The sequence below is a fragment of the Anomaloglossus baeobatrachus genome, chromosome 4 (genome assembly GCF_048569485.1).
Source record: "Anomaloglossus baeobatrachus isolate aAnoBae1 chromosome 4, aAnoBae1.hap1, whole genome shotgun sequence".
NCBI lineage: Eukaryota > Metazoa > Chordata > Amphibia > Anura > Aromobatidae > Anomaloglossus > Anomaloglossus baeobatrachus.
In genome coordinates, this window is record NC_134356.1 from 559,689,339 (window position 1) to 559,702,628 (window position 13,290).

Genomic DNA, 13,290 nt, shown 5'->3' on the forward strand with positions numbered 1-13,290 from the left:
AAAGCAATGTGGAAGGAAAAAATGAAAATTTTACTTTTTAACACAAAAATGTTACTTTAGCCATAAAATTTTCATTTTAAGGCTATGTGCGCACTGGGAAATGGAATTTTCTTAAGAAAATTCCGCATGCTCTTAAAGATTACCGCACCCGCGGTAAAAAACCGCGGCAAACCGCACCCGAAAACCGCATGCGGTTTGCTGCGGTTTCACCGCGGTATTGCCGCGGTTTTGCCGCGTGCGGGTTGGGATGTGCTTTATTGCATTCAATGCAATAAAGCACATTGAAAAAAAAAAGTCATTTAATTCTGAGATAGTAGATAGATAGACAGAAGAATAGATAGATAGATAGATAGATAGATAGATAGATAGATAGATAGATAGAGGACAGATCGCTGCATTTCTTTGGTACGGGAGGGGTTAATAAAATGGTGAATGAGGCTTGTTTGTTTTATTTAAAATAAAGGATTTTTCGGTGTCTGTGTTTTATTCACTTTACTTACGGGTTGATCATGTCAGCTGTCACATAGACGCTGCCATGATCAAGCCTGGAGTTAATGGCGGTGATCCACCATCATTAACCCCTTGTATTACCCTGCTGCCACTGCTACACGGCGGCAGGAAGAGTCGGGGAACACTCCGGTGCTGCCGCATAATGCATGCGACAGTCCCGGGGCAGCTGCGGCTGATATTCTCGGATGCGGGAGGGGGAGTGAGGCTGGGGACATTAACCCTGCCCCTCTCCCTCCCCAGCCTGAGAATACCGGGCCGCCGCTGTGTGCTTACCTCGGCTGGAGGGTAAATATACAGCGGAGCCCACGTGTTTTTTTTTTTTTTTTTTTTTTTTCTATATTTCCGTTTGTTTGCTATGTGTGTTCTATGTGTCTGTGTCTATGTGTTCTGTGTCTGTGATGTGTCTGTGTCTGAGATCTGTGTGTGTGTTTACTCTCTGCACGGCTTCCTCTTCCTGTAATGACATCACTTCCCTGCAAAACCGCAGACAGGCGATGTACATTACCGGAGGTAAACCGCGAAATACCGCAGGGAATAACGCAGGAAAACGCACAGAATTTGCTGCCTGCGTTATTCCCTGCGGGATTTCATGATTAACATTGGAGTCAATGGAGTGAAATCCCGCAGCAATGTACGGAAAAGAATTGACATGCACTTGTTTTTGCTGCGGGATTCCCGCAGCAAAACATGCAGCTGTCAAATTCCGCCCAGTGCGCACAGGATTTTTTTTCTCCATAGGATTTGCTGGTGATTCACTGCAGAGATGTTATGAACATTTTCTGCAGCGAAACATGCAGCAAATCCGCGGAAAATCCGCGGCAAAATCCGGTAAGTGCGCACATAGCCACAAGGGAGAAAAGAGAAAGTGCACCCTACAATTTATTGTGCATTTTCTCCTGAGTACGCCGATACCCCATATGTGGTAAAAATCAATTGTTTGGGTGCACGGCAGAGGTCGGAAGGCAAGGAGCGCCATTTGAATTTTTGAACGCAAAATTAGCTGCACTAATTAGCGGACGCCATGTCTGGTTTGAAGACCCCCCTGAGGTGCCTAAACAATGGAGCTCCCCCACAAGTGACCCCATTTTGGAAACTAGAGCCCTCAAATAATTTTTCTAGATGTTTGGTGAGCACTTTGAAAACCTGGGGGCTTCACAGAAGTTTATAACGTTGAGCCGTGAAAAGAAAAAAAAATTTTTTTACCACAAAACTGTTGCTTCAACTAGGTAGCTTTTTTTTTCACAAGGGTATCAGGGAAAAAATGCACCATAAAACGTATTGTCCATTTTCTCCTGAGTACGCAGATACCTCACATGTGGTGGAAAGTAATTGTTGGGCGCATGGCGGGGCTCAGAAGAGAAGGGCACCATTTGACAGCAAAATTGTTTGGAATCATTAGCGGACGCCATGTCACGTTTTTAGACACCCCCCCCCCATGGTGCCTAAACAGTGGAGCTCCCCCACAAATTACCCCATTTTGGAACTAGACCCCTCAAGGAATTTATCTAGATGTTTAGTGAGCCCCTTGTACCCCCAGGGGCTCCACTGAAAGTTGATAACGTTGAACCGTGAAAATTATTTTTTTTTTTTTTAATTTTTGCAGCAACAAGGTAGCTTTTTTTTTTTTTTTTCTTTTTACAACGGTATCAGGAAAAAATGCACCATAAAACGTATTGTGCAATTTTTCCCGAGTACGCAGATACCTCACATGTGGTGGAAATCAATTGTTTGGGCGCATGGCGGGGCTCAGAAGACAAGGAACGCCATTTGACTTTTCAAACGCACAGACGCAGTGCACTGATCGGCCGCTGCAGGAGGCACAGTCGGATGAGATACAAAAAGCGCTGGGGATACGGAAAAAAAAAAGTCACGCCAAAAATTGAGCAGGGATGTTGATCCGACAGATGCGATACATTTTTTTCCGTATCCCCGACGCTTTTTGTATTGCATCAGTCCGTGTGTCCCGCCGAGCGCTGATCAGGGATGCACATAACGGATCGGCATCCCTGCTCAATTTTTGGCGTGACTTTTTTTTCCGTATCCCCGATGCTTTTTGTCACGCCAAAAATTGAGCAGGGATGCCGATCCGTTATGTGCATCCTTGATCAGCGCTCGGCGGGACGCACGGACAGATGCGATACAAAAAGCGTCGGGAATGCGGGAAAAAAGTCCCGCCGAAAACTGACCACGGATGCAGATACGTTATCTGCATCCCTGATCAGCGCTCGGCGGGACGCACGGACGCATGAGGTGTAAAAATGGAAAGGGGATAGAGGAAGAAAAAGAAGAAAAAAAAAAAAGTTATACTCACAGTACCCAGAGGATTAGCAGGAGGAACAGAAGGCAAGGAACAGCTTTACAGCAGCAGCCAGCAGGCAGGAAGTTGGACAGCTCAGCAGAAGACCCAGGAAGAAGGACCCAGCGATGGAGGCAGATGTGATCGGCCGGTGAAGACAGGTAAGAGGACGTCGGGGGGACAGCAGAGGAGGGGGAGAGCAGAGGAGGGAGATACCGGAGGAGCTGCAGAATAGAGATCACGGGGGAGGCCGGCAGACTGGGATGTCGGGGGGCAGACTGGGATGTCGGGGGGCAGACTGGGATGTCGGGGGGCAGATCGGGATGTCTGGCGGCGGCAGATCGGGATGTCTGGCGGCGGCAGATCGGGATGTCTGGCGGCGGCAGATCGGGATGTCTGGCGGCGGCAGATCGGGATGTCGGGGGGGCAGATCGGGATGTCGGGGGGGCAGATCGGGATGTCGGGGGGGGGGCAGATCGGGATGTCTGGGGGGGCAGATCGGGATGTCTGGGGGGGCAGATCGGGATGTCTGGGGGGCAGATCGGGATGAGATACCGGAGGGGCTGCAGAATAGAGATCACGGGGGAGGCCGGCATATTGGGATGTCGGGGGGCAGATCGGGATGTCGGGGGGGGGGCAGATCGCAGGGGGGCACGGGCAGGGGCCATTACGGGAGCGCGCAGGAGCAATCAGAAGAGCGCGCAGGGGCTGCAAGGTGAGCGCAATACTCACTGCTCCTGCTCCGTGACGTGGCGGCAGCAGCAGCGGTGGCGTGGTACCACTAGTACCAGCCAGTGCTGCACGCTGCAGACATGTTGGGGGAGGGTCCCCAGACTAGCACAGGCCTGGGGAGGGCGGCCACCGGCAGATCAGACCGCCCCACTGCACACTGATTGGAGCGATTGCGCGTCATAGCACGATCGCTCCAATCAGTGCTGCAGGGGCTGGGGGCGGCATGTTTGAGATCCACCTATGATCTGCTGTAGCTTCTACAGCATCTCATAGCCGGATCTCACAGTATCGCACTATTTCCGGTATTATTTTTACCGAAATCAGTGCGAAAGATGTGGTTGGCGGTTCAGATTTGAACAGCCAATCACATCGATCGTCGATGGGGGGTGGCGATGCCACCCCCTTTGGGGTGAAGCAAAGGTCCCCTGCTGTAAGAAACAGCAGGGGACATCATTTGAAAGCCGTTGCTATGGCCACGGCAATCAAATGAAGTTTAGGCAGTAAAATTACATCCCTGGTCGTTAAGTCATGTTAAAATAGGACGTAATTTTACTGCCCGCGGTCGTGAAGGTGTTAATGCTCCAAAAACTGGTTGACCCAAAACAGCCTGTACAGAAAATAATAAACAACTTATTGCTGAAACATTTGTTCAGAATCCAAAAAAGTCCACCAGAAGAGTCTCCTAAGAATTGGGAATTTCACGAGCTTCTATCATGCGTATCCTGAAATCTATTGGGTGGAAAGCTTATCGTCCACGTCTAATTCATGGTTTATTGGAGGATGATGCAGACAGGCGGCTGCAATTTAGTGAGATTATGCTTAACAAAATTGAAGAAAATCCAGTAATTTTAGATAACTTTATGTGGAGTGATGACGCTTCTTTCAAATTATCCGGCCATATTAACAGACAGACATTGTATTTACTGGTATAATGAGAACATGCATTTAACATTAGAGCAACAACTAAATGAGCCTGGTGTCAATGTTTGGGGTGGTATTTTAAGTTTTGGTGTTTTTGGACAATATTTTTTGATGGAACAGTCACAGGAGAGAAGTAGCTTGAAATTCTAATGAATCAGGTTGTTCCCCAGTTACAGCAACAGCCTAATTCAAATGACCATCGCTAACAATATATCATCGGGGTCACGTCATTAGTGACGCACATCTGGCGCCGTTAGCAACATCGCAGCGTGTGACACCAAGGAGCGACTATTAACGATCGCAAAAACGTCAAAAATCGTTGACACGTCGCTCCTTTTCATATCGTTGGTGGTGCATACCGCTATTTGTTCGTCGTTCCTGCGTGCGTCACACCGCTATGTGTGACGCCGCAGGAACGACTAACATCTTACCTGCGACCACCGGCAATGAGGAATGTAGGAGGTGGGCGGCATGTTCCGGCTGCTCATCTCCACCCCTCCTCTGCTATTGGGCGGCCGCTTAGTGACGCTGCAGTGACGTCGCTATGACGCCAAACGCACCTCCCCCTTGAAGGAGGGATTGTTCGGCAGTCACAGCGACGTCGCTGAAAGTGTGTGTGACGCTGCCGTAGCGATAATGTTTGCTACGGCAGCGATCACCAAGTGTCGCACGAACGACGGGGGCGGGTGCTATTGCTAACGATGTTGCAGCGTGTAAAGCACCCTAAAGCATAAGAGGCAGAGTTCAAATCTGTGCAAATTGTAATGGAAAACAGTTTGGACACCTGCATTGATAAAATTTAAGGACTTTTGTATTATTGTTCAGAATAAAATTTAATTGTCAATGTTATGCTTGTGTTAATAAATATCATTTTATATATGTTATTTATTTTTCTGTCCACCTACATTTGGACCACCCTGTATATTACTATGCCTGAATATATTGGACCCATAATAAATAAGAGGACCTTGAAATGGGTAGATTAAAACAAATAATTCAAGCTTTCACCTTTGCTTCTACAGATGTACAATATGATGTTTTTTCTTTTACTATCTTGCAGCCGGAGAATCTTGCCCAGAAGCTACCAAATCTTGTTGAATTGTAAGTACGTCTCTTTTCATATTACCTGTTTTATTCCATTGTTTCCACTAGAGGGCAGTACAGTCCTTTTTACTTGACTCATTGATTTACTTGTTACAAACTTAAAGGATATTTCATATATAAAAAATATGTCGACCATCGTTCAGAAGTCAAAACGAATATCCCCCACAACCCCTTCATAAGGGTGCAGCTGCCCTGCATATCTAAGAAAATTTTATAGTTGTTCCTTTCTACATGCTAATCAGCGCCTCCTCTGTCCCCGGCATCTCCAGACTGTGCTCGGAGTCTCCTCTGGCCCCATAATCGCCATCTCTCTATCCTTGGTTGACGTGGCACCTTCTCCTACATCATCCACAAAGTCTGTCCAACTCTAGTGTCTGCACAGAAGGGAAAAGGAGCTGCAGAGGCGCAACAGACTGTATGGATGACGTCAACCGCGTGAATCGAAGCCGGAGATATGGAGATTATATAGACAGAAGAGGCACCGAACACAGTCCGGAGATTGGACCACTCCGCGCTGATTAGTGTATGGACAGGAACATTTTTAGAAGGCATTCTCCTGGGTATACCAGGCAGGGAGGCTATGAAGGGGCTGCGAGAGTGCCAGAGTAGGCAGCAAAAAGGTGGTGGATACCGTTTTTTTAGAGAACCTGGAGACAGCTTCCCTTTTTAAAGATATTCTTGCAAGCAACATTATTCTTCATCATTAAAATGCTAGAAGCAGCAGCAGAGGCGACTCAGTCTTGGCAGTTTTGTCAATGCCCTCTTCGAAGGATGAAAGTGTTACAAAAGAAGCAATTATGATATATATCTATAGGCCAGGGCTACATGATGAAATGTCATTGAGATAACGGTGTTGTCCTGCAACATTGCATATAATAACTTCCTTTGGTGTTGCAGTGTGAGCTACCTCAATTGCGATTAGATGGTTGTAATTGTTACCCAATTTGTTCTGTCACTGGTCCCAAGGTTGCACGTAACTCACTTTCCATACACGTCAACTCCTCTCGACGTTTGCTGTACGTGTGCGGTGTACATCAGGTGCAGATGTATGGAGCAGGGTCAGAAGTCTACAGCATATATGGTAAATACTGGCTGTGTTATACAGCCAACAACTGCGTCTAAAGCGGGCTTTACACGCTGCAACATCGCTAGCGAAGTCGCGAGCGATAGCACCTGCCCACATCGGTGGCGCGTTACGGGGTGATTGCTGCCGTAGCGAACAATCTCGCTACGGCAGCGTCACACGCAATTACCTCTTCACTGACCTCGCTGTGGCTGCCGAACAATCTCTCCTTTAAGGGGGAGGTTCGTTCGGCGTCACTAAGCGGCCGCCCAATAGAAGCGGAGGGGCGGAGATGAGCGTCCGGAACATCCCGCTCACCTCCTTACTTCCTCATTGCCGGCGGCCGCAGGTACGATGTTGTTCCTCATTCCGCAGGAACGACTAGCAACCAGAGTCCTGCAACAGCAACGATATTTGAGATTAGAACGACGTGTCAACGATTAGGTGACTCATTTTGATCGTTAGCGATCGCTCGTACGTTTCACACGCAACAACGTCGCTAACTAGGCCGGATGTGCGTCACGAACACCGGCCACAGTACCCTTTTGTTGAAGCCCTCTGGTAGATGAATGTGTGCAACTGACACCCTGGCTGCCGGTGGGGCTAGTATAAAATGAAAAAAAAAGGCTCATGCAAATAAAGAGGGGCTGTGCAGAACTGATGGCCCTACCCAAAGTCCCACCCTGATGCATGGAAAGGATATTGCACCAAATCCTCTATAGTGAATTAAAATACCAGGTTGCGGATTTCTGCACTATAGGTATCTATTAAATCTGTATAACAGCCCCATTTTGGCCATATCTTTACTTTAACATATTAAATCATTATGACCGGTTCTCTAGAGATCCACCATATGGTTACACAGATCTGGGCTTGACTTGCTGCATTAACTCATTCTAACTGTCAATATAACCTTTCGGTACTCATAATATGATTGCAATTATATTTCTGTATGTGATGTAAACATCAGACAAACGCAATTAAAAACCAGAGGGCAACAGATCATGTGAAAATATAATTTTGGTGTCATTCTCAAAACTTTTGTCCATGACTGTAGAAAAAAAAGGCCCATATCTCTGCAACTGTATGGTGCATTTTAAAAAAAAAAAAAAAATACTAGGGAGTAGTGGGAATCAAACAACTGGCCACGTTCTACCTGGTTGTCTTTAATGACCATTAGGCTATGTGCACACTAGAAAAAGGATTTTTCTTAAGAAATTTCTTAAGAAAATGTCTTGAGAATGAAGGATTAGCGCACCTGCGTTAAAAAACGCACCAAAAACACACCTGCGTTTTTACCGCGATTTGGTGCGTTTTTGGTGCGTTTTTACCGCTGGTTGCTCCCTGCGTTATTGTTCCATTATCTATGGTAACTAACGCAGTTAGCTGCAGAAAAGAAGTGACATGCTCATTCTTTTTCTTAAGAAAATCTACAGAAAGAATTTTCTTAAGAAAAAAACGCAGTGTGCGCACAGCTCATTTTTTTTGCCATAGGTTTGGCTGGGGAATGTCTGCAGAAAGGTTACAAGAATTTCTCAAGAAATTTCTGCAGCAAAAACGCACCAAAATCGCAGGTCAAAAACGCAGTGTGTGAACACAGCCTAAGTCCCTGTGCGCACTTACTGGATTTTGCCGCAGATTTTTTGCGGATTTGCGGCATGTTTCGCTGCAGAAAATGTTCATAACATCTCTGCAGTGAATCACCAGCAAAACCTATGGGAAAAAAAATGCTGTGCGCACTAGGCGGATTTTGACAGCTGCATGTTTTGCTGCAGGATTCCCGCAGCAAAAACAATTGCATGTCAATTCTTTTCCTCACGTCGCTGCGGGATTTCACTCCATTGACTCCAATGTAATCGTGAAATCCCGCAGCGAATAACGCAGGCAGCAAATTCTGTGCTGTTCACTGCGTTTTCCTGCGTTATTCCCTCCGGTATTTCGCGGTTTACCTCCGGTAATGTACATCGCCTGTCTGCGGTTTTGCAGGGAAGTGATGTCATTACAGGAAGAGGAAGCAGAGCAGAGAGTAAACACACACACACACACACATATCAGAAACACACAGACACACAGACCACACATAGAAATCAAACGGAAATATAGAAAACAAAACACGTGTGCTCCGCTGTATATTTACCGTCCAGCCGAGGTAAGCACACAGCGGCGAGCCGGTATTCTCAGGATGGGGAGGGCGAGGGGCAGGGGTAATGTCCCCCGCCTCCCTCCCACCTTCCGCAGCCGAGAATATCAGCCGCAGCTGCCCCGGGACTGTCGCATGCATTATGCGGCAGTACCGGAGTGTCCCCGGCTCTTCTTGCTGCCGTGTAGCAGTGGCAGTCAAGGTAATACAAGGGGTTAATGGTGGCGGATCACCGCCATTAACTCCAGGCTTGATCATGCCAGCGTCTATGACATGACATGATCAACCCGTAAGCAAAGTGAAAAAAACACACACACCGAAAAATCCTTTATTTTAAATAAAACACAAACAAGCCTCGTTCACCCTTTTATTAACCCCTCCAACACACAGCTCCGGCGTAATCCACAGCTCCGGCGTTCTGCGATGCTGCATCCAGCTGCGACTGACACACTGCGCTGAATGCAGCCTCGCAGCGAGACAGCAGAGGTAACCACAGGGCATTTCCCACGGCCGGTAATGTGAACTCACTGCCGACCGTGGGAAATGTAGTGTGCTCACAGGGACTATCTATCCCTTTATCTATCCTTCTATCTATCCCTCTGTCTGTCTATCTATTCTTCTATCTATTCTTCTGTCTATTTCTCTATCTCAGAATGAAATGACTTTTTTTCTTTTTTTTTTTCTTCAATGTGCTTTATTGCATTGAATGCAATAAAGCACATACCAACCCGCACGCGGCAAAACCGCGGCAATACCGCGAACAATGCCGCGGTAAAACCGCGGCAAACGGCATGCGGTTTTCGGGTGCAGTTTGCTGCGTTTTTTTACCGCGGGTGCGGTAATCTTTGAATACCTGCGGAATTTTCTTGAGAAAATTCCATTTTCCAGTGCGCACAGGGTTTTAGTGTCAATATGGCAACAAGGCCAGCTTTTAGGAATACAGATTTGGGTGATGGCAGAAATCATTTAGCTCTTATCTGGGTAATAATATTTTTGATATCACCACATTTTTTTCTTGCAACCAGTTTTAATAATAATGTTCAGAATTACTTGGTTCCCCCTAACCTTGGCTAGCTAAAAGTCATCATTAACAGTCAGGTGCATGTGGTGGTCGTAGTGGACAGGCAGAAGCCGCCCAGATTCTTGTTGCATTGTACAGACATTTTCCCATGGTAAGAGTTCCTCTGATATTGGTGCTGCTGAACATAAATTGTTAGATAAGAACTTACTGAGACCCATCTGCCATACTACGTTCATGAAGAGGCATCAGATCTTCAAACAAGTAGGAATCTGTAGAAATAAGCAAGAACAATACATACAAATAGATGACAACATTTCAAGCTGTTGTCCCACATTTATCAAGAAATGGCGCAATTATACTAATTCTGTATTGTCCCCACTTCCACTCCATCACTCAGTATTATGTGACCCAAATTAAGCTATTACCACATTTTAAAGTTATTTAGTGAATTTAGCAAGAACAGGAGACCAATGTGTCAAATGTCACCTGCTAATGTAGCATTTTGCAACTTTTTATGTATATTCAGAATGGCTGCAACATAAATGTATTTATTTCATGCCCTTTTTGAAGGCCCTGTCAAGACTAAACCACTTCCTTTCAACTTTCAAATAGAAATACTTATATCGGATTATAAGATGTACTTTTCTGTCCAAACGTTTGGGAGGAAAGTGAGGGGTGCGTTTTATAATCTGAATGTAGCTTACTGGGTGGGGGGGTGGAGAAGGGTAGCAGGAGGCAGGGGCAATGTTGTGGAGGCTATGCTGGTGATGGGGCTACGGTGCCTGGGCTGGGGCGGTGACTGTGCTGGAGGTGAGGGCTTCAAATAATGGCACCTGGAATCAGCGTCCACGCAGATGGAGCTCTCAGCTCAAAGTCTCATCTGAGCACGAAAATTGCCCCCGGATGAGATCTCAGCTTGTCAAATTGAGCCGATAGCTCAATCTGCGCATACGCCGACTCCGGGCGCCATTTCTTTGAAGTTGTCACTGCCCTCAGCAGCCGCCATCACAGCCCCAGCACAGCTGCTGCCACCGCTGACAGTTTCTGGGACACCCACAATTTCGTCCTGCTCCACCACCGCCCCTGCCTCCTGTGACCCCCGCCGTTTCACCACTGCTGCCGCCCCCTCTGGTAGGACACCACCAGATTATAAGATGACCCCATTTTTTATTTTTTTTTTCTCTCTAAATTTGGGGTGCGTCTTATATTCCAGTGCATCTCAAGCCAAAAAAATACGGTACATTCAGAAATATGTAGCACAGCAAAAGGTTTAGCACACCTAGTTTTCTATTAATTTATAGAGGGGTTGGACACTACTTTTATTTTGATGGGCTATTCATACGATAGGTCACCAATTTATGATGGGTGGTGGTGCGCACCAAGCACGTTTCTGGTGCTGGAGTCAACCAGATGTGATCAGTTGCAAGCAGCATATAATAACATCAACTGCAGTCGCCGCGGATGGGTACGGAACATCTGCCCCTATTATAATGAAAAGGAGGGGCCCTGCAGTTCCCGTCCACCGCCACTATACAGCTGACAAAGCTGTGCTGTGCTGCACTGCTCTTCAACTGACCACATTAATCTGACACCATAAACAGCTGATCTGGTATTGTTGACCTATCCTTTGGATAAGATGTCAATATAACAGTAGTGGACAACCCCTAAAGGTTTTGGCTTGGTTACTAAAAATTGGCTAAAACATTGATAAATCTGCCACATTCATGTATGGAAAAGGAATATTAAAAAGTATACAAACATTTGGATGCAACCATAATGACAGATGTTCTTGCGCACATTGCTCAATTTTTTTTTCGATCTGAAGACTGCATTGTCAAGTTGTACTTCAAATTGATTGATGGCAGAAATCATGTAGCTATTGTTATTAGATTGTACCCCTGACCTAAAAATTAACTTGAATGAGGCAGCATCAGACTCCATTTGACCTTCTTTCTAACAGTGGGCGATTTTGTGTGAGAAACATGCAAAAAATCCTCCCTAGGCCATGACTTCCATTATACCTTGGTCATAAAGTAACTGTGGCACTTCTACAGCTCGTTGTGGACAACTCCGATCCAAACCCGTAATATGAAGACAGATACTTGTCACTCCAATAGTTTGAAAACGGTTTCCAATATTTATTATGAAGGTGTTTGCAATCCAAAATAAACGTTTCGGTCACAACTGGACCTTCATCAGTATGGATTGCCAGGAGACATACAGTATGTGTGCAGCAGCACAATAGTGCGGCATCCACCGCTTACTACAAGATGTCTCCCGGCAATCCGGACTGGTGAAGGTCCAGTTGTGACCGAAACGTTTATTTTGGATTGCAAAGACCTTCATAATAAATATTGGAAATTATTTTCAAACCATTGTAGTGCGAAGTATCTCCATCTTTATATTATCTAGGTGACAAGGATACTTTGAACCATTTCTCAATTTTTTATCTTCTGCATTTGTGCTTGCAATTTTTTTAATTCTCTTGGATACAGCCCAAAATTATATGCGATTCGCAGTGCATAAACGTTGACGACTTTCCATATAAAATCCCTTTACTACACGATGATTGTCAGTCATGGCTATAACCTTAGAACATTTGTATCCAGCACCATTCAGAGATTGTCACTCACATATTTGCTTTGTTAACGCGTAAACCAAATTAGTGTGTGGATTATCTTGTGTTTGGAAAGAAAAGTACAAAGTCCAAGAAAGAAAGCTACAAGTCATATATTTTTTTTTTCTATCAAAACACAAGACTTAGTAGAAGTCTCCTAATGTTTTAGGCTTGCTTCTAGAGGAAATGATTTGCAGGACCTTGGTCAGTGGCTTTGTCATTAGTCCGCACCAGAAGAGGTACCAGGGATGGTGGCAGGTGGACTGTGGGCCTGCAGCCACGCACTACCGGTATGGTCGCCAGATCAGGGTCCTGCAAATCTTTCCACTCAACTATATTCTCTAAAACCTGGACTATGTCTAGACCAGGTGTAGCCGGAGCTAAAGTGTCTAAGGAATTAAAAGTACAATTTTTACAAGACAAAGGATGATTTAGTAAGGGAGATTGTCCTTCAGACTGGTGGGACAAGCGGCAGTCAGCTTCGTCTCATCCGAAGACAAGTGAAGGGCAGGCAAGTGCGAGTGTATTACACATGGCACTGCCGCCAGCAGGAAGCCAGCCAGATCTCAGACACTTGGTTCTCAATGTGACCTTCATAATGGTGAAGGACTCCCCGGGTGTCTTGGTGGGTACAGCCTGTACAAAGGACAAAGCCTGAACACCCTCTCTAAAATTAAGCAGAGTAGAAAAGTCATTGTGACATGCCTCTGGCACAAATGTGAAAACCGCTGTGAAATCAATTTCTTCCTTACCTGTGTCATTGTCTATCTGTCCTCATATAATTAATGACCTGAAGTTTCTTTAGCAGTCACAAAATCCTTCTAATAGACACAAAGGGTCATTAGTGTGAATAATCGACCATGTAGCACAATAAATTGAGAATATT

The 13,290-nt window shown here is 45.8% G+C and overlaps 1 protein-coding gene across 2 annotated transcripts in view; it reads left to right on the top strand.

Annotated features, from left to right (window-relative positions):
* The window catches only part of LRRC28 (leucine rich repeat containing 28), a 90,815-nt gene that overhangs the window by 36,304 nt on the left and 41,221 nt on the right, over positions 1-13,290 (top strand). For both annotated transcript variants that reach the window (XM_075345991.1, XM_075345990.1), the window contains exon 4: positions 5,520-5,560. In XM_075345991.1, the coding sequence (XP_075202106.1) occupies positions 5,520-5,560 (41 nt within the window). The remainder of the gene's footprint in view (positions 1-5,519; positions 5,561-13,290) is intronic.